The sequence below is a fragment of the Leptosomus discolor genome, unplaced genomic scaffold (assembly GCF_034619465.1).
Source record: "Leptosomus discolor isolate bLepDis1 unplaced genomic scaffold, bLepDis1.hap2 HAP2_SCAFFOLD_63, whole genome shotgun sequence".
Classification (NCBI taxonomy): domain Eukaryota; kingdom Metazoa; phylum Chordata; class Aves; order Leptosomiformes; family Leptosomidae; genus Leptosomus; species Leptosomus discolor.
Window position 1 is genome coordinate 840,343 of NW_028237738.1, and position 26,267 is coordinate 866,609.

Here is a 26,267-nt window from a genome sequence, read left to right on the forward strand (position 1 = left end):
TTGGTACAGCACAGCTGCATTTTTGATATTGAGTTCTGCTTCCTCGTTCGCTTGCGCAAGGCCAGAATGACCGGATCCCTTTAATGAACTGGGCTGCAGTATCGTCAGGAGAACGGAGTGCGGTGGCTCCTCAGTCATCCCTCAGGGCAGCCATCCAGCCATCTCTCAGATGCACGCTGGTTATAACCAAATGTTGGCAGCTCTTCTTCACACTGGAAATCTGGCCTGGGAGAAGCTAATGATCTCAGCATTGAACTTCTTGATTGAGTGATTGATCCCAACGCTTGCCTAGAACTCAGGGACTCTGATGTCCAGTAGTGCAAGCCCCTACAGGGGCAAAAATAGCCACCGTCTTTGTCTATCCAGTGCCTACAGCTATTGCATCATTTTCCAGAGCATTCAAGGCTAAGCAAGTAGCAGGGATGTTATCAGAAGTTAGAGCGTGGTCTTCAAAGTGGAGGAATTTTTTTAGTGTGACCCTGAGAGATTTCTTGTCTCTGGGACACAGCCTGGATGGGTGTAGGCAGAAGCTGACCTAGAAACCCGAGTGAATCTAGCCCGGCAGAGCCTTTTGTCCTGTCAGGTCTCCTGTTCAGCGATGCCCTGTGCTGCCCCTTGGACCCACACCAAATGCTACCTGAAAGAATGAGGACATGATGCAAATGGTGCTCCTCCGGAGCGGGCTGTTGGCCTGGCAGGGCCTGCTGGGTCTGCGCTGGGCCACTCTGGGAGGTTCAGAGTCTGGCTCCATCGAGACAGCCTGTCATTATTCCTCAGTAATAGCTTCTTGGGTACAACTTACTGCCCAGCTTGTGGCCAAGCTTTGATAAATGAGCTTTGTCAGAGAGCAGACTTGCCGCTTCACCTCTGGAGCAGAGCTGCCAGGTCTCCTTTTCAAGCGAGCTACCCTGTGCCCGCCTGAATCAGAGGAAGAGTTGTACATTGATGTCAGTGAGAACCTCCCGCCCAGCGGCTCGGTAGGAACGTGTTGGCTGGGTGGCCCTGGGCCGATGGCAGCGCAGTGGCTGCCTCCGAGGCCTGGCGATCAGCTACGGGCGGGATGCAGCGACAGCAGAAGAGGGTTGGTGGGATCCTGTGTGGTCAGTGAGTGTTCACCCTGTGCCAACTGCCTTCCTCCATCCCATTCTTACCTAAGACTTTCTTTTGCAGCTCTAGAGGACAAATTAAACGGAGCTGAGTTTATTAGTTTGGCCAGCGCCTGAATCCTTTTGATGCCTTTGGCGTGCTCCATCCTGGGATGCAGGCGTGCAGGCCTGACCTGCTCTCCGTGCTGGGCACAGCCAGCCTAAGGAGATGCCGTAGCTCAGGCACCTACACACACTGCGGGGACCCTGAGTGCTCACCAGGTTGTTGCTTCCCTGGCCTCCAGCTCGTCTTACCCTTGTTAGCAGAGGTCGTTCTGAGGGGGTTATTTAAAATGCTTCCCGTGACGTTGGAGTGCTGCTTGGTTTTCTGATGCTTCTCTCCCCCGGGCTGGCTGGTGGCCTGTTAAAGCTCAGTGCTGCCAGCCTGACAGATGGAAACTCGAGCGGACTTCACCTGGATCTAGCCTTGCTTGGCTTGTGTCAGGCCTCCAAGCACAGCGTTGGTTTCTAGTAAAAAAAAAAAAAAAAAAGGAAAAACCCCTTCTGTTACAATACTGCAGAGTTGTGGGTGAGTAGTGCCTGTCGTCCCAAACCCAGCACTGAACTGTGGGGTGCAGGTACCACCAACACAGTGATGGACACTTGGAAGGCGTACATCTACACCCCAGTGTGTTTCGTGCTGGACAAGGAGCGTTACATGCAGCTTCTCTTCTGCGAGCAAGCTTGCTCCCTGTGACTGTGGTTTTAGATGGTCTGGGGGTCCAGCACCCTTATTGCCCCATTTACAGAGGGAGGTGCAAGAGAAACCAGAGGAGGAGAGGGCTTGGGAAGCTGGGGTCATGTCCACAGAACATGTCTTGCAGTTTTCTTTGTGCTTATGGCTTTACTGCCCTGCTGTAACCACTTAGAGCTGAATTTTCCAAATGCGGCCACTGTTGTCGGGAAGCCAGGAGAGAGAAAGCAGCTTCTCTTGGCCCACTCTCCAAAAGAGAGACTGGAGGGGGAATAACTTTCTTGGAGGATGAGCATCCCTTGGCTTGGGCAAAACTGGGTCAGCGAAGTGAGTCTGTTAAAGGAGGGTAAAGTAGAGGTTGTATAAGCTCCTGCATAGCTGCTGTTTCCAGACACCGTAGCTTAGATTTAGGGAAATTAAGCCGTTGTGGTTTTTACCTTCGAATCTTTAGTCTTTCCTTTTCCTGCCCTCCCCCAGGCTTCCTGGGTTCCATCCTAAGTTAGTGTTTGCCCTGTCTTACAGTCTGGCAAATACTCGTGCTGGAGGATTGAGCCCAGTAAAGGAGTGATCCCCCCCGAGGCCGAGGTGTCTGTGGCTGTCATAGGAAACTTGGGCAACACTGAGAAGTTCGAGGACGAGGTGAACGTGTACATCGAGAACAGCTGTACCTACGTCATCCCTGTCCGGGCTGTTGGCATCGGCACCACGATCGTCACCGACGAACGATTTGCTCCGGAGCTCAACTTGGGACCTCACTTCAGGTAGGGTATCTCTCAGCTCCCACTCCTCCCGTGGGCTCAGCAAGGAGGAGTTTGGCTGTGGTCCTTCAGGCTGGTTCTTTAGTGCTCAAGGTCCTGGCTCTGTTTCACTGAAGCCCCAGGGATTCCTTTAGAGACATTTTATGGCCACTTGAAAGTTCTTAGATACCCTCAAAAGCCATCCAAATGGAAAGCAGTTGCTCAATTGTCACTGAATTGTTTTCAGTTATAAACCATTTATTTTCTCACTCTACCAAACAAAAATTTGGAGGAAAACAGCAGGTCCCAGAAGCCTCCGGCTGGAAAATGCTACATTACAAGTATAAACCTCTTTCCCTTTGCAATAGCATTGCTTGCTTTTCCGTTCGCTATGCAGTATCGTCTCGCCACAACAGCAAACCTTGGCGGTAGCTTGTTAGCAACCCCTCAGCTAAATGAATGGTGCTGTTTTGTTTCCCTTCTGCCCAGCAGTCCTGGAGGAGCAGCAGAATTTCTTTGCCCTGCATTATGCTTCAGTTCACTCCTCTTTCCCAGCTCCCCTGCCAGGCTGCTCTTTATCAGACGTAGTCGCTCTTCCCTCCTTTCTCCTGCTGGCTTTCCTGGCCGTCTGCTCCGCAGCAGCAGCCCGAGGCACGGGCAGGCGAGGCGGCTGCAGGAGCAGCTCTGAAAGGGAGAGGGGGAGAAGCCCGCTGAGGTTGGGTGGGATAAATTGGGAGTGTTAATTGAAAGAGCTTAGCTCGAAGGAGGGGATTCCCTGCTCTTAATGCCTGTGTCTGAAGGTGGGCACGTTCTTATAAATGAGAGAAAAATAAGGCTTTTCAAAGTGCTGTTTGCCTTGTGTTGGAGACCTGTTGGGATGAGAAGAATGGTCTTGTCAGTGTCTGTTCCTTTCCCTGGCTGCAAAGAGGGTCCACAGTGCTCTGATACTGAAATTTTGGGGTAGAAAGGGGAGGTTAATCCTACCTTAAGCATTTAGGATAGATTTGGGGCGGGGGGGATAAATGTGCACCCACAAGCCATCCACATAAGCAGGGACGTTGCAGGGAGGGTGGTGCTTGTGCTCTGTGCAGCCACAAATTGGCTACACAACAGAGGGGACAATGTCAATGGGATCGGTGCCATTGTCTTCTGCCACCCTTCATGTCTTCGCCTGCATACTTGGTTTGGAGCTGTTGCCATCGCTGTTGGCTGTGGAGCTGCCACTGGGTGAGCTGAGATGGGACCCAGGTAACACCTCGGACGAGTTGGGCTTTCCCAGAGCCACCAATTCTGCATCTACCCAAAGCTTCTCCAAGCTTTTAGCTGTTGCTGCCCGCAACATAAACCATTTCATACTGAGCTGGTGCACATCATTTTCACCAGTCTGTTTCAAGGATAAGTTTGTTCTATGCTGTCACTTCTGTGTTTGTATTTAGCTGCTTGTGGCAGACATGCGTTTTGTCAGCCACATATTCCGTACCTTTCGAAAAAAAACAGTCACTGTTGCAGGAACATTTCCTGGCCATGCTCAGATTTATGGAAGGTAAAAGAATTGCTCCAGACTAGCCTGCAGTTAGTGTTTCTCTACCTTAAGGAATCAATTTCCATTGAATATCCATTTTGGCTTACATCGGCTCCAGTTATTCATCCCTTGTTGTCACTCCATTCCCCCTCAGCAGCTAGACCCGGTCCTGCTGCTGTGTTCGTGTTGGGGAAGCTTCTGTTGATCGTGTGTTCTCACAGTGCGTTTGTCTTCCTAAAACACAAAAACAGCTGCACCGTTCAGGCAAAGGGTGCTGTGTTGGGGGCGATGAGAGCTGGGTGCTCCCTAAGGGGTGGGGGGATGAGGGGGCTAACATGGGTGCCAGGGCAGGGGCCTCACCAGCGAGGCCAGTGGTGCCCAGATCACCAGATGAGTCCATACACCCTGCAGCTTCCCAATAGCATCTTCAGAGGAAGCCACCTGAGGCAGCAGCTCCCCAGGGGAAGGTGAGATGGCAGTGAAGCTGTTGCTCCATCTCCTTGCAGCCAGGACAAGGCCAGCTGAGCATCCGATGCAGTGAGAGCTGCAGGAAGCACCTTGGAGAAATGCTCTGATAATTGAGCAGCAAAGGCTGGTGATGCTCTGTCCACAGCAACTGAGGTGGTGATCTTGAGGAAGCTTTTTCTTGCTGTATGCAGAGACACCAGCTGCTGGATGGTGATAAACTTAGGGGCAGCCAAGGTCTGACGTTTGCTGAAGCTTTGATCTGGGTCAGCCTTTTCGGAGGTGGTTTTATTGCTGAGTGTGCCGTCAGAGAACGCTGTCGGGGCGCTGCAGCGGGGCGACCGCTGGGAGACAGCAGCTCCCGTGACGTTTTCCATCTCTGCTTCTCTCCTAGCCTGGATCCCTGCCGTTACCGCTTCAAGGTAACGAACAAAGGGCGACGCACCCACCTGCTCTACTGGACAACGGAAGGTTTTGCCCCGTTTCGGCAGCGTGATCGCCCCCCTGCCAGCAGTAAGGCCAAGGGCAGCAGCTCCTCCCAGAGGCCCCAGCCTGCCTGCCCTGTGTTTAAGCTTCGACCGCTGAGGGCAGAGCTGAGGCTGGGCAAGAGTGTGGAGATGATGCTGGAAGGCTCCTCCAGCACTCCCCAGGTGAGGTCCCCCACGAGGGCTGTCCCTTCCCCGTCAGATCACCTCCCCTGGGACTTCTTCTGCAGCCCCTTGACATTTGCCTGCGAAAATGAGCAGGTGCTTTCAAGAAACTGTTTTAAGGCCACAAGTTACCGTGGCAGCCCCAGTGGCTTTCCTTGCTGGCCACTGTCAGTTGCTAAGGCTTTTTCGTGTTGCCATAGCTACCATAAACCCAATTTGCTGATACCAAAATATAGGCCGAAGGAAGTGTTGCTGCTTCAGGGGCAAATGGGGGGTTACAAGGTGTCGTGTGCTGAGGCAGGAAGGGAGGGCAGAGAAAATAAGTTCACTGAGATGATGAATACAGGCAGAAAGTAAATGAAAAACTGCCAAGTAATGTGACTGGGGGAGCAGTGAGTAAAAGCACCTGCGAAGGGAGGGAGTGTCTGGGAGCAGCATCATTTTTCCTCTGTAGACAAACATGGGCAGAGGGCTTGTCTAGCGCTGAGTCCTGGAGGAGAAAAACGAACACAGGGTGTCAGCTCTCGTGATCGGAGTGACGTTCGTCCACGTGGGAAACTGTTCCCAGGGATCATTATAACTGAGAGTTTGACTTTGGTCAATATTTCCGTAAGAGCCTGCCCCAGTGTCCCAAGGGCAGTCGGGTCTTGCAGCACCCTCGGGTGGCAGCTCAGGGGGGAACATTTCAGCAGGGTCCCTGGATGCCCTTCTTCCCAGGGGAAACCCAGCTCTGCGCAGAAGCTGCCAGCTGACCCTGGTGTGCGTTCCCTGGCTTCAGGACCGCTGGGCACAGGTGTTTTAAGCAAATGCAGAATAAATCTGCGTTAAGCTCCTGCTGATTCTGGTGTTTTGAAAGGTGTCTTAAAGGGTTCCCTCAGCAGTAGCTTGAGGCAGACTTGATTACTCCCCTGGGTGCCTGCAGCGGGACTGTCCCTGTGCAGTTCTGAGCCCAGAGGTTTTGCTGAAGAGGGGAAAAAGGTTCCAGAAAGAAACTAGTGATGAGGGCACTGGTGAGGGTGTCTTGCCTGGAAGGCCAAAAGGGGATCTGTGAGCTCAGCTGTGGCTACCTGGCTCCTGCAGTCAAAGCCAACACCATGGGAGCAGGCTTTCCACCTTCCTGAGGTCTTGAGAACTTAATACTCTTCAGGTTGGCCAGAAGCCCAGCCCCCTGCATTGCACGTGATGATTTTCAAGTCTGTAGGCTCTGAGGAGGAGTTGGGTTGTGGTGTTGTACCAGAGGGAAGAGTGAGAAATGAAGGGAGGAATTTTGAGGCAGTGAAACCATGCGAACTCAGGAAAAAGTCTTGAAGCATGCCACTTAAGCAGAGGGTTTTCACGTGAAGTGCAAGGCATGTCTTTCCTGGGGAGATTTCTTTTAAAACCAGCTCTAGGAGGGCACAGCTCATCCTAGGAATGAGCGATCCCTTTACCTAAAGGCTGGCTGGCTATTTGATTTATTTTTTTTTCCCAAGGATGCTTTCCACTTGGCTTCCAAGGAGCGTTTGCTGCCGTTGGCCCTTCTATCACTTCTTTCTCTTAATATAGTTCCATACTTTTTTCTAACTAGTTCCTACAGCTTTCTGTAAGCCTTATGCTTGGCAACAGGACAAACCAAACCAATAATCCTTTGGGGCAGGGGTTATTACAGCTGTAGGCAGCACGTGACTCGCGAGTGCCGTTTGTGGCTGTTGGGGTGTAGCATTGCGGGCCTTTGGGGTCAGAATAAACAGGACGCGGCACGGAGAGAAAAGGGGGCGATCGAGGAGACCAGGGACTGTAACTGTGTGGCAGGAGCACGGCCCGTGGTTGGGTGGCCAGCAAATGCAGGGTGTTTTCTGGACCCTCTGGGTGACATGTGACTCTTGCATGCAGGTGGTGAAGGAGCGGCTGCTGTGTCACGCCGTCGTGGGGAGCGAGGCAGGGAAGGCACAGATAATGCAAGTGGATGTCACGTGTGAGTTTGTTGCTCCCGTTCTGCAACTGTCCTCCAGAGAAATCACTTTCCGGATGGAGAAGGTAAGTCTCTGGGTTGCATCCTGGCATTCAGTAGCGTGGCTGAGGACTGGAAGCCGGTGGGGTGTGTGTGCTGGTGTTCAAAGGAGGGAGTTAAGCAGCTTCTCCAAGTCCGCGGGGCTTTGGCTGTTGGTCTGAGATCATCCTTTTGCTCCTCTGGGGTCAGGGACAGTCTCAGTAGCTCTATTCTGCCCTTCTTGATGTGGAAACAGAATTGAGCTGCTGAGCCAAGGGCACGGGGTGAGATGGTGTGTGGGGACCCAGGAGAACAGCGTGGGCTTTGCACAGCTACCTCGAATGCTGGGGCTGCAGGTGGGAGAGCAGATCGCTGCAGCTGAGAGATGCTCAACCCCCTCCTGCCCTTTCTGAGGTGCTTTGTAAAGTAAGTGAGGTTGTTTTCAGAGATGGGACTGGTTTTTTTGACTTCACCAAAGTAAAACTGAGATGACAGCTGCTCAGGGATCGTGGGGGGGATCAGGGCCACTTCTAGAGAGCCACCAGTTTCTGTACTCAGTATAAAAGGGAGGTTTTTGAGGATCCTCGGAGGCATGGTGATGTCTTAACACCGATCCTGTAGGGAAGCTGAGACAGACTGAGATTCCTGTCAACGCCTCAGTCTGATGAGGAAAAACTGTCATCTCTTGTCCCTCTTTGCCTTCTCTGCTGTTGGTATGGATGCTAGCTCTGCGTTTCCCCAAGCCTTACTTTCTTCAAAGGACCTGCAGATGTCCTCAGCTGCAGTGATGATGACACCAATGCAAAGCAGATGCCCTTTGTTCTTCTGATCCTGACTCCTGCATCATCTTTTCCTCTCCCATGAGGTGTCAAAAAAGAGAAGATATTTCATTATTTAGTTTCTGTGTTTTCAGGTCTGTCCTCTGGTTCCCAGGCTTCCAGAGAAGCACAAATTCCTGTGAGCAGGCAGTTCAGATTTTAGTTAGAAGCTTTTCAGCCCCCCCGATGTCTGCCTGTGGTCTGCTTGATGCCACGCGCTCCGATTTTTCAAGTGCTATGACACTGCAGCTGTTTGATATCAGGACATCCAGAACTGGTTTCCCAAACACAGTTTAGTTTATATAAACCGTGCAGGAAGCCCAGAGCAATGCATAAACAGGAAGAAATAGCTTAGGCTGAGGTAGCTTTGAGGCTACAGACACCTTGTCGCTGTAGCAGGGGCAGCAGGAGACACGTTGCGAGCGGACTGTTGAGGTTTCTAGCTGGCTGTATGTGCCTTGAAGTGTTCAAAGCCAACCTTGGGCTACTGCAGGCTCTCTGCTACGGGCCAAATCCTGCTTGCTTTTCTCCTCTGACTGGCATCACTGCTTTTATGAGGCTACTGGAACCGATAAGGTTGTAAGAAATGACTGTCTGTGAGTGAAGATCATCTTGTGCCTTTCTGCCCAAGAGAGCATACGAAACTGGAGACAAAGGGTCTGGGTTCACTTTCTGGTTTTGATCTTGTTCAGGCAGCTGCCGCCTCTCAGGGTCCTGTTCCCTCATCCGTACCCAAGACTGTTTCCCTGTCCCCTGGGGGATGCTGTGGTTTCTGAACATGAAAAACATCCGATATACTTAGAGAAGAACTTTCTTGAAGGGTAGAAACTAATAAAAATAGTAAATAGAGATGTATGCACTTTGGGGGTTGAAAAATTTGAAATGCATTGGAAGGGGAAGGAGATCCATGGGCACTTCAGGTTATTTTTTCCTTGTCTTCTGTTTCTGTAGCAACCCAGTGATTTCCTGACTCTTCAGTACAAGCCTCTCTCTTTAAAAAACGTCTGCTCCCTGCCAGTCAGCATTGTCCTGGCCTTAGGGCAACCCTTCTTAATCTGCGATGTGGACCAGCAGCCCCTCCCTGCAGACGTTCAGGTGAGCAGCCACAGACCTTCCTGCTGGGGGCGGGTTGCAGAGGGAGGAAGGTGGTGGTGCGTTTGTGTGGGGAGGTCCTCTAGCAGACAAATTTATTCCTTAGAGTCAGCAGTAGACTGGCCTGAACTAAATCAGGTTTGAAATGAGCCAGCGAAGGAAACAGAATATACCTGACTTGGGAAGAGACGTCCTGGCTCTGAGACACGAGGAGAAGGGAAGAGACAGCGAGGTCTGGGCAAGGCATGTAGTAAAGGTGTCTGCTGGAAACCATCCCAGCTCTGCAGCAGCCGTCTCAGATAACCTCCAGAGCAGCTTGCTCTCCAAGGGCAGCCCTGCTTTCCAGGAGGCTGAGGACGCTTCTCCAGCTGCTGCCTGGCGCCTGCCCCGTGGTTGGTAGAAGCTGTTGGACATGGACTCTGCTAAACACGGGTTGTTGTAGGCATGGCCGCCACTTCTGTGCCGTGCCAGTGAGTAGCCTCTGCAAGGGCAAGGCAGCGACGCTGTGTCACTTGTGCTGTGAGGTGAAGGAGTTCCTCTAGAGGCCGGGCAAAAGGCCCTGGCGTGCCAGAGCGCTGATCTGGTTGTGTATTTAGTGTGTAGCTTCTGTGGGTCCAGAATTCAGGAGAACAATATTTATTTCCCTCTTGTATTGGCGCAGAGCACAGTGACGTGAGCCTGAGAGAGTCTCAGACCAGAGTCTCGTGGTGCTTGCAGTCAGGCGCACTCTGGGAAGAAAATGAGGGATGAACTGAGAAGCCTGAGCTGGGGGTCACCCTTTGAACATTGGCATGTTTTGTGCTATCAGACCCTGAGACTTCATCACCCTGGTGATTAATACTCTTCATCTCCTTGCAGCCCATCAAGCTGGAGATAGGGGAGGAACTTCATCTCTCTATCAGGTTTAACCCTGCTTATGAAGAAGACTTGAGTAGCCGGGTAGTAGAGAAGGTTCTGAAGATCAAATTCCTTGAGCATCCTCATGAGGAGCTGGTCACCGTTCGGGGAGAAGTCTGCTTCCCGAATCTCCGTATCCAGACCACGGCCCTGGACTTTGGCTGCATCTTGAATGACACTGAAGATGTGCGTTACGTCGAGATGACCAACTGCAGCCCGCTTCTCGTCCGGTACCGCTGGTTGTTCCTGACAGACGGCCACGTGAGCCAGATGAGGTACGTGCACCTTTGCCCTCTCCTTGAAGCTCTTCTCCTTCCCGATCTCGTGTTTGTAACTTGCAAAGCCCAAGGCTGTTTGCCTGCGGTGTGACACATCACCTTCAGCTCTCCCTTGAGGAAATAACACCTACGGGCTGTGGTCAGGCTAGGTGCTCAGGGGAGAGGTGATCTCCACGGGTGTGACTCTCAGAAGGAGACAACGTTCTCCAGCCAAGCTGGGACTGTGAAACACTGCCAACACTTCTCACGTAGCCCATAACCCAGAGTCCTGCTCAGTCTCTGGAGCTACAAAGCTGTGCTTAGGCACTTGGACATGCAGATGTAGAACATGACCTCGTGTCCTTCCCTACCAACCCTGTGTGTTGTCACCTCATGCTAAGAGCCTACACAGGCACTGCCACCAGAATGATGTGCTGCTGTCCCAGTCTCGTGCTGCTGCTTTGCTGTAGCCTCTGTGCTGGTTCCCTGGGAAGGAAAGCTGGTGTGGAAAGCTGCTTTCTCAGACCTTTGTGGCCTGAGGCAAACACCACCTCGGTGAAGTGAGTTTTTGTCTGTCGAACTGCACACCACGTTCACAAAGCTGCTACTTAGTGTTTGACAGCGAAAGGGCAGGTTCTGCTGCGGCTGTAGGTACAGCTGTAGATGTTGGTGGGAGCACTTGTCTGAACATTCCTGGGAATCCCCAGGGCCATCCAGAGCTGCTCTGTGGTTTCCAAGCCCAAGAGCAATCTGGCAGTCGTGCTGGGGCACATCTATAAACACATTTCTAGCAGTTCCTCCCACTGTGGCCTCTCTCCATAGTACGAAAGTCTAGTCTGGGCAGTTTTAATTACAGTAGCAAATGGTTTTTCCATAATGCCCCAGGAAACCCAGCAAAGTTAACTATTGTGCATTGAGGTGCTGCTATTACAAATAACAGAGATCATCAATAAAGAGTTTTGTTTAGGGAATTGGGATTTGGCTCAGAGGAGACGACCTGTTGGGAGCTGGAGATTAGCTGTGGCTACGAGGAGGGCTTGGGGGAGAAGACCTGGGGTAGCCCATGCACAGCTGGGTCTTACCAAGTAACAAGCAGGCTTTAGTGTGGCCCTTGATGCATGGCACCTTCAAGAACAGCCCCTGAAATGCAGAGGAAGGTCTGCAAAAGCAGGTGGAGGGAGATGGGCAGGGAAGGAGGAGCAGGGCTGTAAGCTCTGTTTGGAGGCTGCTGTCATCTCCTGGTAAATTAGATGAGGGTTTAATTCCAAACTAAAGGGAAAATCTAACAATGCATATAATTGTAATAACAGAGAAACAAGGACATTACAGCGAAGCCTGTGTGGAATTCATTTCCTCTGGGGAAAATTCCACTTGTTTTCCAGCTGCCTGTTTACTTTACTCTTATTTCTTTGTTTGGAACCAATTCAGGTTTTTGGAACCGTGAATGCCGAATCAGTTTTCAGTTTTTAATTACCCAGCTCCACCTAAATTGGCTTTGCTGGACCTGAGCCTGCAGGTGCTCGTTCTTCCAGCGGAGGCTGAGTCACCTGACTCTGCTGCAGAGAGTAGCAGTTGAGGGTCCTGAGCACCTGGCAGGAGAGGAGCCTCTGCTCCAGAGGGTTTGGCAGAGCCCCTTTGCTGGCTCGTTAGCGCTGTGCATGTTACGAGAGCTCCCTCTTCTGCTCTGCCTGTTAATTAAGCAGTAATGTACTCCCGGTCCCTCACCGGGGCCAAGCCTTGTTCTTGTGTGCAGCTGCAGGAAGGACAACTCAGGTGGGACTTCTCAGGTTAGGAAGAGCAGGGCCTCTAATCCAGATAGGAAAACCAGCCTTAAATAATTAGCTCCAAAGCTAAAGAGAAATATTGATTTGGGAGCACGTCATTGAAGGCACCAGCTTCCCAGCTGGGAATGAAGCAGCCAGGTTGCTGTAAAACATCTGCCTTGTTTGACTGTGGGGGGAACACTTGCAAATAGGCACGGTGCCAGGCAGGCACGGTTGGAGTGTGTCCATCCATGTGCTTGAGGAATACAAACAGAGTTACTGTGAGTGCCTGCTGTGATTTACACCAGGGAATGTAACCTGAGTCACCTGGGAATGTTTGAAAATGTGAAACCATTTACTTTTTACTGACAGATGTTGGTCAGACTATGAACAGCTTGTTTTAGGAAGGAACAGAGCTGGGTTTGGACTGCTTTGCTTGAATCATTTGCCACGTTGGTCCCCAAATGGTTTGTCTTTAGAAACTGCTGGGGAGGGAATCACACCATCGGCAAGTGCCACGTGGGCTATAACCTTATTTCAGCAGAGCTGCTGCCCTTTTAGCTCGAGGTGCAGTTAGAGGTGCTGTTCTGCAACCAGGGAATACCTGCAGCCCAGCAGGGAGCTGAATCTTGTCATCATGTATGGGTTAAAAATGACCAGAGCTTCCTTCCCCAAAGCGCTGATCGCTGCTGCTTTGGTGCTCATCAGGGGTCAACGGGCTGTTGAACTGTGAGTCTCTGCCTGGAGCTGCTCGATGTGTCTTTCCACGTTGCCTTGTGTGTGCGAGGGTGTCCCGTGCGGGGCTCTGTGGGCACCCCTGGGCGGTGCTGGGCTCTGTCGGGGTTGGGGCGCAGTGGGCTGCGGGCTCCATCCCTGCTCCTGCCAGACGGTGCTTGGAGAGAGCCACGGGGATCACCGCTGGGGGTGCACCGAAGGTGGGGACAGCTGACCCCGCATGACCCAAGGGGTTCCAGGCCGTTTGGTGGTAAAACTAGGGGGGAGGTTGGCAGGGGGCTGCTGCTTGGGGACTGGCCGGGCATCGGTCAGTTGGTGCTGAGCAGTTGTTTCCATCTGTATCGCTTGTCTGTCTTGGGCTTTATTTTTCTCTGTTTTTTTTTTCTTCTTTTCCTTACGAGTTATTATTGTTGCTGTCATTATTTCTTTTTAATTATTAAACTGTTTTTATCTTAACCCATGAGTTTTCTCACTTTTGCCCTTCTGATTCCTGCCTCCACCCTACCTGGGTGAGGGGCAGTGAGTGAGCGGTTGTGTGGTGCTTAGTTGCCGGCTGGGGTTAAACCCCAACACCAGGTTACTCGCAAGCCCTGCCTGGTTCACGCTTTAGGCTCTCCATGTTATTCCCACCATCCCGACAGCCCAGCCTTGTTCTTCATCGCTGCTTTATCGTGCCTTCTGTGCCCTAAGAGCAGTACTCGTGCCGTGCAAGCATACCTGTCTGCCAGCCTCTGGGAAGGTAACTCTGCCAAAGACAAAGAGCAGAACAGCCATGGCACAGTCTGCTGCAATTCTGCCCCTCGAGGCACCCGGCAGCCTCTTTCTCTCGCCTCTGGCTCTGCCCAGCTGGGCAGGGCAGTGTGGCTGTTGCAGAAACTGCTACACCCTGTGACTCCTTCTCAGGCTGTAGCTTTGCCCTGCGTACGGGCTGCCGAGGCCATCGACTGCCCGGGGGCCAGACAGCCTGGGGAGCTTTACCCCAAGCCATTCCCTTCCCCTTTGGGCAGCAGCGGTTCTGCTGCTGCTACAGGCAGCCGCCTTCTCCAGGGCAAGGGGCTGGGAGCACAGGCTGCTGCAGAGACGTCAGACCGAGACGCTGGTCCCTGGGCACCTGGTGCAGGGGACGCTGAGGTCCGTTCTGCACTGCCCAGGGCTCTGCACGAGAAGAAGGTGTCTGTCACCAGCAGCCACGTGTCACTGTGCCCAGCGACTTGGCAGGTGTCCTGCTGCTTCGAGAAGAAGCGTATTTCTCGCCTCGTAGTCTTGATGCTGAAACGGTTAGGGGTTCAACTTAGAAAAGTCTTTTGACATCAGAGCAAGATGACAGATTTTTACCAGTGGTAGGATTATGAGAGTGTCTTTACAAAAATATAGTACCATTTACCCGGGCTGGTACAAGATACCACAGACCTAAACAATGAATAGATAAGGAGGAGAGTGTTTTTGCAAGTACATGGCACTGTTTATCCAGAGGAGCCATGTGTTTATGAAGTAATCAGCAGGCCTCCTAAAACAAAAGGTGCCATATATCTCAGCAATTAGTGAATCTCAACGGAAACCAAGAACCAGACTACAAAGCTCTGTTAGATAAGACAACTTGCAAGAGACAATCAGGAGAACTCACCAGACTACAAAGCTCTGTTAGATAAAACAACTTGCAAGAGAAAAATCATTAAAAAAAAAAAAATTTCCTCAAAAATTTCAAGGGAAGTTGGAACTTTTCAACTTTAGGAAACAGTGCGCAGGCTTAATAGACTTATTAATATTATCTTCTCCACCCAGGAGATGCATAATGACATGATAATGAAACATACGATGCATGATGCAAAGGGGGGGTACACGTTAAGGGGTAAAAATGTAGTATATGTAGTAGGCGGGTCGGGAAGTCTGTGCCTTCCTAGTACCTTAGCCAATGGGGAACGGGAGAGGGTCCTATGTGGCCGGGAAATTAGGATAGAAAGGGGGCTTCGACCCCAGCAACTTTGAGAGAGCCCACGGGATCTGCCCAGTGGACTCTCCCTTTATTCGAATAAAGTTTATTTTACAGGACTCCTCTGTCTCCTTTGTGAACACTGACCGCTGGTGCAAGGATTTTTCCGCACACCGGCGCTGTGTTTCAGCTGTGTTGCTTGCTGAAAACGGCTTGCAGGCCAGGGGATACTCAGAGGGGTCTGAAATAAAGAAACTGAGCGTTGAAGCGATTGTTTTAAGGAGGTGCATCAGGCAGCCAAGGGAAGCGAGCTGCTCACCCGACACATGGGCAGGGCAGCCCGTCCAGCCCACCAAGCATTGCGTGTTGCAGGCAGCAAAGTGCAACTGCGACGCTTGCTGGCAGGAGGGGCAAGGAGAGCAGGGGCACAGAGCTGACAGGAAGCCTCCAGGGCTCTGCGGGCACCAGCTGAGGACACCTCATCTACCAGCCGCCTCTTTCCCTTCCCTGCTTCACGGCTCATCCCTTTGCCCCCCGGTGGGGTGAGTGCCGTGGCGCAGTGTCCCCTGTGCGAGTGCAGCCTCGTGTGCGCGCAGGGCGGCAGAGCAGAGCACAGGCGGCGCAGAGGCGAGGGAAGGCGCAGCCGCCCCCACAGAGCCCGAGGGTCACCGGCGTCTCGCCCCGCGGCGGGTCAGCCCCTCGCGTCTGGCCGGCCTGGGGGCGCTGGTTCCTGCTCAACACCGCGGCCCCCCTCCCAGAAAGCAGCCCCTCCTCTCCCGCCTTCAGCACGCCGCCGGGGCTGCCTTCCCCCCCCAGCGTGTGCTGAGCCGCTGCTCTCCCTCCCCCAGCCCCGATGCCGCCTGCAGACCGACACAGCGACCCCCGGGGCTCGCTCCGGGGGGAACAAACCCGTGTGAGGGGTTCCCTGCGCGGCTGCTCCTCCCCAGGGAGCGGGGCGGGGGCACGGGCAGGAGCGAGCCTCAGGTCTCCCAGCGGCCGAAGGCGAAGGGCCGGAGCGCTCCGGCCCCGCGGGGCCGTGCGGGGCAGGGCCGGGACCGCCGCTGCCCGGGCTGCGAGCGGGGCCGGGACTCGGCGGCTCCGGCGGGGCTGAGGCAGCGGCCGTTCCCGCCCGGCCGGGCGCTCGGATGGGGTCATTCATCACGGAGAAAGAGTCATTAAGGAGAAAGAGTCATTAAGGCGACGCTGCCGCCCGGACACCAAAGCGCCGACGGCCGCGGCTGCGGCGCGGCCGTTGCGCATGCGCCGTGGCAGCGCTGTGCCGCGGGGCGGTCCCTCGCGCTCGCCGCCCCCTCCCGCTCGGGCCGCGCCGCTGCCGCGTGGCCGAAGCGCGGTCCTGCAGCCCCGCGGTCGCGCGCCGGCTCTGGCCCCTGCGGCGCGCCGTCGGGACCGGCGCATGCGCGGTGCGCAGAGGCAGCGTGGGCGAAGCGGCGGGCGTGGGTCCCGGCGGCGGCGGCGGCGGCGGCGGCAGGTGAGGGCCGAGGCCAGCGGTGAGGCGAGCGAGCCCCTTCGGCGGGCGCGGGGGTGTGTGCTGCCCGCGGGGCGCCCGGCGCTGGCGGCACGGGAAGCGCCGACCCCCCGGTGCGGCGGGCTGCCGGTCCGCGGGAGGCGAGCCGGGCCAGGGCAGCCCCGGGGAGCTGCCGAGAGCGGGGAGGAGGGGAAGGAGGCGGGCGCAGCCCCCGGGCGCCAGAGCCGCCCCTGAGCCTCCCCGGCCCCGCTCGCCCCGAGCAGCTGCCCCCAGCGCCGGCACCTCCCCCGCAGCCTGTGCCGTAGCCCCAGGCCGCCCCCGGCCCCGTCGTGCCGGCGGCAAGAGGGACGTGGACAGTGTCTCCAGAAGCCCCTGACGTTCTCTCGTTCCGGGTTCCTGTCCCTGTGTTTTCATTCTTCCCCATCTGTCCCACAGCCCGTTCTTGCCTTCGCTGGTCTCTGCCTGGCTCCCTGTCCCTGGTCTTTAATTGCTCTGTCTCCCCCCTTGAGCTCATCGAGGCTTTCTGATCTTTCTGAGTCTCTCTCTGCCCCCCTTACTGGGCCCTTTCTTAAATCCTCCCTCTCTGCCCTGTGGCCCGTCCCTGTTGCCAGTCTGCACTGGTAAGGAAAACTCCTCTGCACACAGTGAGATCAGTAGAGACATCCTTTATTAACGATGCGCCCCGGGGATGTGGGATCCTTCCCCAAGATGTCCGCCTGCACATTGCAGTCAACAGAGATTTATACATTAAATTCATCCATATTCAGTCTATACAATGCATATTCAGCATCGTCCTCTTGATTGGTTCTTCTTCTCTCGCTTCTGATGCAAATGAGCATGCAGCCTCTGTCGTAGTCTTCCATTGTTCCCTTGTGAGTAGGGGGTATAATTTGGGTAGGTGGTCCGTGAGTCGGAGGTCTCGACCACTCCTCAAATGGACCGTGTGTGGTCAAGGAACATGTCCTTGGCTCGCAGGCGCTTGGCTCATAACTGCTTTGGTCACAATTCAAAGATTATACACAATGGGCGCCATAATAAATCCTGTCCAGCAGACATCTTGGACAATAACACATTATCCTTGTTTTTAACCTCTAATAGATTATTGGTTAATAAATACCTTAGGTCTGGGACTTTGCAGGGATATGCTAGCACCCTTGGCAATACAGATTTTAGTTTATATTTGATCATTTATTCCATTTCAGACTTATTTTCCCGAAATAATCATTAGTTTCTCCTACTAATATCCACTGATTAGAATTCTTGATATTCAAATCAAGATGGGAAAAGTGAGGGGATTTCCAGGCAGTATCACTGGTGCATGGCAGGTTTCCAGTTTCTCTGGTTTTTAAACTGTAACCACCTGGTGAGGTTTCTGTGGTTATGAGCCTCAAAACACACACACACACTTGTAACATCCTAAATTTGGTGATTTCTGCGTATCTCTGCCTTGCTATGTGTGTGTTCAGCTGACAGAGCAGGAAGTAGAACAGACAGCAGTGCTTCACAGTTAGCACTGCCGCTGCAGGGAGCTCTGGGTGGCTTTGGGAGACCAGCCCTTACCATTCCTGTCACCAGGACTGAGGCTGGGATGTGCCCTTTCTGCGTTACCGCTCCAACGATCACCTTCAGTTTTGCCAGGAAGGCAGCACAAAGAGATGCAGCACAACATACCAAACAATCAAACTCTTCCTCCTGACTGGTTACCAGAGGCAGCTCAGCAGGAATCACCGACATGCTGACCCTTCCCCTTCTCTCTGGCACGAGTCTGGAGGCCTGTGTCTGCCTGTGCTTCTTACTGCAAAGGTCCCCGGACACGCAAGGGTCCCCATGGGCTGGGTGCAACCAGCTTTTTGAGAGCAAGGTGCGAAGGCTCGTCCTGGGAGTCTGTTGGATAACCCAGCCCGGACTATGGCTCCTGCTGCCAGTTAAAGATCTGGCAGTGGCACTTCCTAGTCTGTTACCAACTCTGCGTTGTCTTAGTTTTGAGAGCCCTGGTGGTTCTTCCCCCTTAGCGCTCAGCTCTTCTGACAGGTGTGGGACCAGGGGCTTCTCTGGTGGCACCCCTGTACAGAGCAGTGGGCTAGTGTTTGCCCTGGCCGTGATGACTGGCCCTCTTGGCGCTGTTGGATTGCAGGAGACCATGAAGAAGCGGTAGGTACCTTAGTACGTTTGCAGGACCAAAGATAAAGGCTGCTAAAAAAGGTGGCTTTTATTTCCGTGGGGTTATTGGTCCATCGCACGTCTCTGGCACTTGTGTGTGCGAGGCGGAAAACCTCAGTGCCTTTCTGCTGTACAGTGGCTTTCCCCTTTGGGACAAAGCAGCTGGCCTTTTGGGCTCAGATGGCAGTTCAGCAGATGGCTGCTTAAAAACAAAACCCATGCAAAACAGGAGACTTTCTTCTTTTGAAGGAGCCGAGGACTTCGAAGGCGTGTGCTGAGGTCAGCTTCCAGAACAAGGGCTGCAGGATGATCACAACACACACTATCTCTTGGAGCCTGTGCTGTAGCTGAGGACAAACGTGTGTGTCTGGTAAGTTTAAAGGCAGGTAAAGGCTTATGTGACCCAGAGGTGGGGAATCTCCACCCTGGGAGATATTTAACGGTGCTGGATGCATCCCTGCACAGTCTGCTTTAACTTTGAAATTATCCATTTTGTGAGGAGGGGTTGGACCAGAGTTATCCAAAGTCTTTTCCGCCTAAATTTTTCCATGGGTCTGTGCTTGCTCCCACTGATGACCTGTGTGGTCTGCTTTATGAGGAGTGAGAGGAAGAGAAAAAAGCGTTCTAAACCACGTAGAAACGTAGCAATATTCCTGTCTGCTGCAAGCTCTGGCAGGGAGCGGATGCTAGCTGCCTTTTTCTCTCCTAGATGAAGTTATTTTCCTGGAAAGACAGCTGCTGGTGGTGTGAAGTTGCCAGATGGACCTGTGTGTAGGCTTGGGGCAAGGGGGAATGTCAAGGGGGGAATTTGGGAAGGCAGGGAGCCCCTGCTGGCAGCAGCCCCTGCCCTGCCAGGGGACTGAGCAGGGCTTTGGGAGGGATGTGCTGAGGAGTTCCTTGTGTTGCTTCTCCCTTGCAGAGCAGCTGTTTCAGGCTCACCTGGATTACCCCCATAACGAGAGAGGGGTTTGTGCTGGGCGTACATCCCCAGGAGAGGTTGCGCTTGGTGTCTGACCTTTGTTTTCGTTCCATGCCGGGTGTTTCTAGGCCTTGAAATTTTGCTGTGGGCTCAAATGGACAGTTAAGGCAAGGAGGACAAGCACAGGCTTAGTTCCCAGGGAGAGAGGGTGTGTGGGAGAGTTGTGCTCTCTCGTGGCTTTTGTGGGAGACAAACAGGCTCCTAGTTAAAAAGGTGGGAGCAGCAGCCGGGGAGGGTTAAAAGAAGGTATCTGCTTTGAGGCTGTGTTACAGAGGAATTGTAGATCTTTGTCTCTTGGTCAGACATTCAGCTGATGGATGCCTCTAGAAGGTCCTGGTGCCTGGGCATAATTTGACTTGCCCTGTTCTGTTTTTCTTTAGAGAGAGAGAGGATGCTGAGGGCTGAAGGCACCAGGTGGATGCTCGGTGCCCTTCAGTTTCCCGCTTCGAGGTTTTGAGGTGGGTGACCAAGGCAGGAGGCAGGCAGCTGTAACCTGACTGCAGATGTGGTGGGCATCTACGCCCACAGCACATGTGGAGTGTGACACCTTGCGTCTTCTGTGGGACAGGACCCTGCTTGTAGGCAGATGCTGGAGAAAAGCTGATGTATAATAAACTTAGACCTTAATTTTCCTGTGCAGTGTCATTGCCGTTCCAGCCACAAAGCTGAGCTGCTTTTCCCCCCGTCTTTCAGAGCTGCTGCAGGCGCGTGTTTTAGCTCTGTTGCTCTAGCCAGGGCGCTGTCAGGAGATGGGTAAGGTAAGGTTTGTCAGGAATGTTTTTTGTTCCCATCAAGTCAGTCTGGTAAAAGATACCATTTTCTACCAAGCAAGCTTATTCTATGTTGCTAAAAATGTTGGGCTGCTCAGGCATTAGAGAGAGGCTGATTACAGAGAGGGAGGACAGATCAGCCTCTCCATATATTCACAGCACGGTGGTGAATGTGAGCTCTTTGCTAGTCCCTGTGACTTTGCGTTTTCCCAATCAGTATTGCTGGACTTGCCTCGCAGGTAGGAAAGTTGAGTCCCTGTGAGATCAAACGTGTTGCCTGGTCCCTGGCAGAGCTGTACTAGATGAGTGCAAATTGGTGACCTTCAGTGTTCTCCTTAGTTTATGTTATGTGCTACCTCTGGCATGAGAGGGGGGATTTTTCCTGCCTATGGGAAAGAGAGAAAGGTTTTGGGTTGGGTAAGGAAATGGGGAAGGCTTCTCTGTGGCCTGGGTGCCCTGGGAGTCCCTGTGCTGCTTGGTAAGGGAAAGTTGCAGGGCTGTCTCTGGAGGAGCCCAAGGGGGATGCTCTGGGGACAGGAATGAAGCAAACCCCTTGAAAGGAAGGGTGGTGGATAGAAGTACCTTCTCTTATGGTCTTGGGTACAGGACCTCAGCTGGGTCTGCTGAGGCTTCCTAGCACGCGTGACTGCCTGAACTACAGGCTGAGAGACAGGAGTGTGAGATTCCTGCAGGCCCTGCTGGGGATCCCGGGTTGTGTGCTGGGACTCTGCTCCTGGCTTTGCTGGTGCCTGGGGGCAGAGGCATGCTGGAATGGCCTCAGGGACCACGGCGGTTCCAGCCAGCACCCCACTCCTCACTGTTTGCAGGGACAGGAGGGTTCCCAGACATGACACAGTCCTCATGTGTTGTCTTTCCTGATTGCAGGTGAATTTCTTCCTGATAAAAGGAGCTCTTACTCACCGAGATTTCATCTGCTCCTGCTGTTTGTTGCCTGCCTGAAATCTTCCTTGTCTCCTGCTGGCCTTGTTGTCCTTCCAAGAGCAGCCAGTCGTGCTCCTGCTGCAGCGGGGAGAGGGATGGAGTCAGATGGGGTCAGTGGTTGGCAGCTGTCAGCTTCTTTTCATGTTTCCATCGGTTCCCTCTCTTCCCTTTTAATGGGATCGGGTGCCAGAGTGCACTAGGAAGATTTTTTTAATGTGAGAGGAAGTCACAAATGGGTTACTCGGGCTCTTGCTTTCATCCTTGGCAGAGAGAGCTTGCTCAGATCAAACCTGCACCCGCTGGAGCTGCTCCTGTAACAGACCTGGTAAGGGGAAACAAGAACTCTGCAGTGAGGCTGGCAGCTCTGCATCGGGTGGGTCTGTCCTGCAAGTCCGAGCCTTGAAACTCAGAGGTGCTTGTGCTGATGGTCACAGAGATGCAAACCTGGCTGTTCCTGGGCCCACTGGGGTGCCCGTCTTTTAATGTTCTTATCCTCATCTTTGTTTTTTCCATGTGGCTACTGTCTTGTCTTCTGCAATCCCAGCTGTTTTAAATGACATCAGCGACTTGACAGGTTCATTTTTTCGGCCTTTGGTGCTCTCTGCACAGACCTGTTGGCTTTTCTGATCCACCATGCTTAATTTCCTGAGTGGCTCCACTCCTGCTTTGTGTTTGGAAGGATTTTCCCCTCTGCTTTTGAGTCCATATATTTATTCCAAAGCTGGGCTTTCATGAGTGTGACGGTTTCTCTCAAGGACAATCTGCAGGAGATGCTTGGGGCTGGTTTTGTTGCTGGCTCTTTGATTCCTGGTAGTTCTTGGGACATGTGAAGGATGGGAATAAGTTCAAAGGCAGAACCCGAGGAACTCATTTAACAGTTCAGCTTGGACAATCTCGATGTGGAAAATGAAAACCTGCCCCTCTCACCTCACTGCCAAAATGTGATGTGCTGGGGGTCGGCATGGAGGCCTGGATCGCGTAAAAGCTGTAGAGTCTGGTGGTACCTGCATGGCAGAGAGCAGAGGCTCTTTTAAGGGATGCAGTAGGTGCCCTGTTTAAAAACCAGAAAGCCCTGGCTCAGGTTCCAGCCCAGGACAGCCTCTGCGTAGCTACTCTTTGACAAAACTCCCAGTCTTTTTGGCAAAAGACTTGGACACAAATGCAGCCCAATACTTGCCTAAGCAAAAGGGGATCCAGCAGTGTCTCCTTGAGCAACTCGGGAATCGCTTCAGGATTTTGCTTGAGTTCAAACTCAGCCACTGTGGCTGTTGCATGGTTGGATTTGGCCTGTGAAGGCAACTGCCCAGAGCAGGTAAAGCCACGTTCAGCTTTGACATTTTTTGTCTTAGTGCCTGCTTCGGGTTGTCACTTCTTGCACAGCAGGGCTGGTGCCTGCAGGCTGTCCCAGCACCTCTCAGCACAGCCCTGTGTGCTGCAGGGAGCTGCCCCAGCTGGCCTGGCAGTGGCAAGGAGACCAGCTTGTCCCTTTGGTGCTTCCCAAGTGATAAATAAAACCAGCTACTCCTTTCCCAGCACTGCTGCTGAACACCCTGCGGTGCTTCGTAGCTGCTGGGATTGTGCCAGGGGCTCCTGTGGGCTCGTGTTGGAACCCGTGTCATGGGCTGGGTTTGTCCCTTCCCTGTGTCCCATTGAGAACCATTGTTTTTTCTAATCTTCCTCTGCCAGGCTTCAAATGACAGACCCAGATGTTGGTGTTTGGAAGTCCCCTGCAGGAGAGGGGATGAGAGCTGAACCTCCATCCAAAATCTACCCGTCTTCCTGTGGCATTGTCTCCTGGCAATCACAGCCTCAGTTACTGCCTTGCTAACCTCCATGTCAGAGATTCCCCTAGAACTGTGATTAACTTCTGGAGGCTTATAAATTTTCTTCTGTATTTACACAAAGACAGCTGGATTAAATGGTTTCATAGTATTAAGGAAAAAGAAAACCTAGGAGGTGTTACACTTGCTGGGGCCAAGGACTTTGCTTTGTTTTAAAAGGCAGTGGGGAAACCCCAGTTTACGCTTTTTGGATTTCATGGCTGCACAGTTAATGTCAGGGTCTCCAGAATGTGGGCATTTGAAATATTGTCTTGATTTAGAAAAGGAGTAGCGAAGCAGTTCAGGATTTGGAAGTGAGCTATAAAATAAGCAAAAAGTGAGGAAATAAAATTGGTTCCTGACATGGGAATAAAAAGGGAGAAAGCAAACGCAGGGCTGTTTGTTGAGGTCTATGGTATCCAAAACTGTCAGTGTTCCCCCCTGCAATATGGGATTGCATTGCTCAGAGGAAGGCAGGGGAAACATGGTTAAATGAGCCAACTTTATTTTCCTTCTTTCTCAGAAGAAAACCAATACGAACCCTGCTTGGATTAAAGAGGACTATGGGCTGCCTATTGTGACGTCATGATTGTGACTTCATGAAGTTGCAGCTGGGTGAGTGATCTCGCCGCAGTCGCTCGGTAGGAAACGTTCTGATAGCAGCTCAAGTGATTGGAGTGTTGCTGTCAGTCCCTTCTTTAACCGAGCGCTGGGTTAAACTGGGAGTAGTGAATGCTCCCATCTGCTCGTGTAAGCTGCCTGTGCCAGCGCTTCCCTCCTCTCCCTGGATCCTGACTGCAGCCCTTGTCTCTGCCTTTGCTGCAGCTCCGTGTCCTGTGCAAGACCCAGTGAGTCCAGTTACTGTGTGGGTTTGATCTGGTGAGTGCAGCAATGATGACAGGAAAGATGTTTGTGATGGGCTTGTTTCAATGCCCCCGGGGGCTCTGGTTCTGGTGTTCAGAAGGAGACAGTGCCTGTGCTGTCAGGTCTCACCTCAGAGCCTGCAGCAGGGCTTCTGAGGACGCTGGCTGATAGTGCTCTGTGTCCTTCTAGCACTGCAGCAAAGGAGGGGTTAATAATGCAACGTGCCTGCCTGCTGCCCTGGGCTGTATGCTCCTTGGGGTCTGCAGGGGGATGGGAGCTGGGTAAACTGCCTTTCCCAGGGGAAGGGGGAGGGATTTTCAGCCCCGAAGAGCAGCTCCCTACATGAACTAGCAGTACCTGTGCCTCTGAAGAGAGCAGGGCCAACAGCCTGGGTTGGTCAGACCCTGCTCGGGTGGAGAAGGGTGGCTTGTCTGAAGTGCTGCGGTGGCTGGCTGGCTTCTGCCTGAGCTGTGTGCAAGTGTGGTCCCCTCTGCGCTTCCTGGGGCCTGGCCGCAGGCTGTGCTGCTTGGAATGTGTCCTTGGAGTCAGAAGTGCAGGCAGCCAGGTGAGAGCGGGTGTGATGGGGCGTGATGGCTCCGAGCTGGGCTTGATGGTGACCGTTGGATGTGGTGAAGGAAACCAGAGGGGGGCTCTTGGGGCAGAGAGGGTGTTGGCGAGGGAACTTGTTGGTCCCTGAGGAGGGTGCGGGGGTGGGTATGCACAGCCCCAGGAATGGAGAGGGGGCAGTGATGTGAACCCTGTACCTCCCCTGAGCCCATGGTCCTGAGCATGTGTGACGGTGTGAAATTCAGCTTCTGGGCTCACTTTTGGAAAGTGTGGGTCTCCCCTGGGGCGGTGGCTGACGCTTCCTTTTGTGGCTGGCTTGCAAGCTGCCTTGGGACTGATCAGCCCTGTCCTGAGGAAGAAGCCTGGAAGAGGCTTGGTCTTCTCTCCACTTCCCTGTCTCAGCTACACCTGTGTAGCTGGGCAGCAAGGTCTGTGAGAGGGACGGTCTGTCTTAGGACTTTTCCATCTCCAAGCAGGGTGAAGCCCAGCACTGGGTCAGAAAGTGGCGGCTGCAGTCCTCTGCATCCTGCAGGGTGTCCTGAACAGGGTGAGCCTTGCCCGAAGGCTTGCTCTTGCCCGGGAACACAATGCCGCCCTCCCAAGTGAAGTGCGTTAGTGACTGTGGGTCTTCTCAGGTCTGGTTATTTAGGCAGGAGCCTTTTTGTTGGAGAGGACTTGTGGGGAAGATGAACAGAGGACATGTTCTTTTAGATCATTAGGTCACATTTTGCAGTCCCATGGCATTTGCCCAAGGGTTGGAGGTGTCCTGGACTGATTCTTAGTGAAATGCTGGTGATGCTCACTGCGAAGCAGGAATTAATCTCCAGATAATCTCATTTGGAAGTGCTCTTGTTTGCCATCTTAGGCAACTTCATTTTTCCCCTGTGGTGGAAACTGCTGGCTGTTTTCCTCCTTGCAGCAGCATCTCTGGCCTTGAAATGAACATGAGGGATCTGAGCAAACCTCAGCAAGCACTGACTTCTCTTTAGTGTCAGACCCTGCACAAGAGCCCTGGGCAGAGGCAGTCCGGTGGAATCCATCTGGGTGAGCAGAGCAGAGGTGGCTGGAGCTGAGAGGCCATCGGGAGCTCCTCAGTGAGGGCAGGAGGGGGAGTCTGGGCTCAGGGAAGAGGTTAGAGCTGTGTCTGCTGGGCTGTGCTGATCAGGGTTTATTTATTGCAGTGCTTCCCTGAGAATGACAAGGTCGGTTGTGCTGGTTTGTGCATCGGTGTCAGCCTGTGCTGGGAGCCCTGCCAGGGGCAGGCTGGGAGGTGGGGGGTGCCAGCAAAGCAGGTGAGCTGGTTGAACGGGGCTCCAGGTTATGGCAAAGTGTGCAGGAGAGGAAAGCAGACAGTCCGTTTGAGGGCAGCGCTGGCACCTGTGGGTTGTGTGTGACTCGATTTTTAGGTTCCATGGACATAGTGGGTGTTTCCCGGCGGTGTGCGGGTCTTTCCTGACCAGTCCAGGGTGCTGGCTTGCTTTCTGGGAGCTGGGAGACCCCCTGCGGGTTCTGCCGGGAGTTTCTCCGCCGCTGCTCGGTGTCGGGCTGCCCGGGCAGGGCTGTGGCTGGGCTGCAGCCGCAGGGTGTGTTGGAGGCAGTGTCCTCGCTGGGCGCTTCCCCCGCGCTGCTGGGAGTGCTGGGAGGGGAGGCCCTGCTGGGCGGGCGTCCGCAGTGCCCGTGCCCTGACAGCTGGGGGGGGCAGCTGGTTGGGGGGCCCGGGGCAGCCCCGAGGGGGCAGGAGCTCCCTGCTGAGGCTGTCGGGGGCCGTTGGGCAGCCTGGGCTCCGCCGGCAGCCCCTGCTCCTCTGCGGGCCGGAGCAGCCCTGTCCCCCGTTGCCATGGCAGTGTTTGGGCCGGCCCTGTTGCCGTGGGAACGGGGGCAGCGGCCTGGCTGGCTGCAGGGCCCAGTGTGAGTGTGCCCGGGCGGACTGGGAAAGGAGGGGGGCACTGGGGAGACCCAGAGTAAATAAAAAAGGAGTTGCAAAGTTGCAAAGCCAGGATAGCAG

The 26,267-nt window shown here is 53.6% G+C and overlaps 1 protein-coding gene across 1 annotated transcript in view; it reads left to right on the plus strand.

The window, feature by feature from the left end:
- LOC147413155 (axonemal central pair apparatus protein HYDIN-like) overlaps positions 1 to 10,358 on the plus strand; it is an 82,325-nt gene extending 71,967 nt beyond the window's left edge. The window contains exons 14-18 of the mRNA XM_086480599.1: positions 2,362 to 2,600; positions 4,958 to 5,213; positions 7,086 to 7,229; positions 8,952 to 9,095; positions 9,951 to 10,358. Coding sequence (XP_086336725.1) covers positions 2,362 to 2,600; positions 4,958 to 5,213; positions 7,086 to 7,229; positions 8,952 to 9,095; positions 9,951 to 10,358 — 1,191 coding nt within the window. The remainder of the gene's footprint in view (positions 1 to 2,361; positions 2,601 to 4,957; positions 5,214 to 7,085; positions 7,230 to 8,951; positions 9,096 to 9,950) is intronic.
- The last annotated feature ends 15,909 nt before the right edge of the window (positions 10,359 to 26,267 follow it).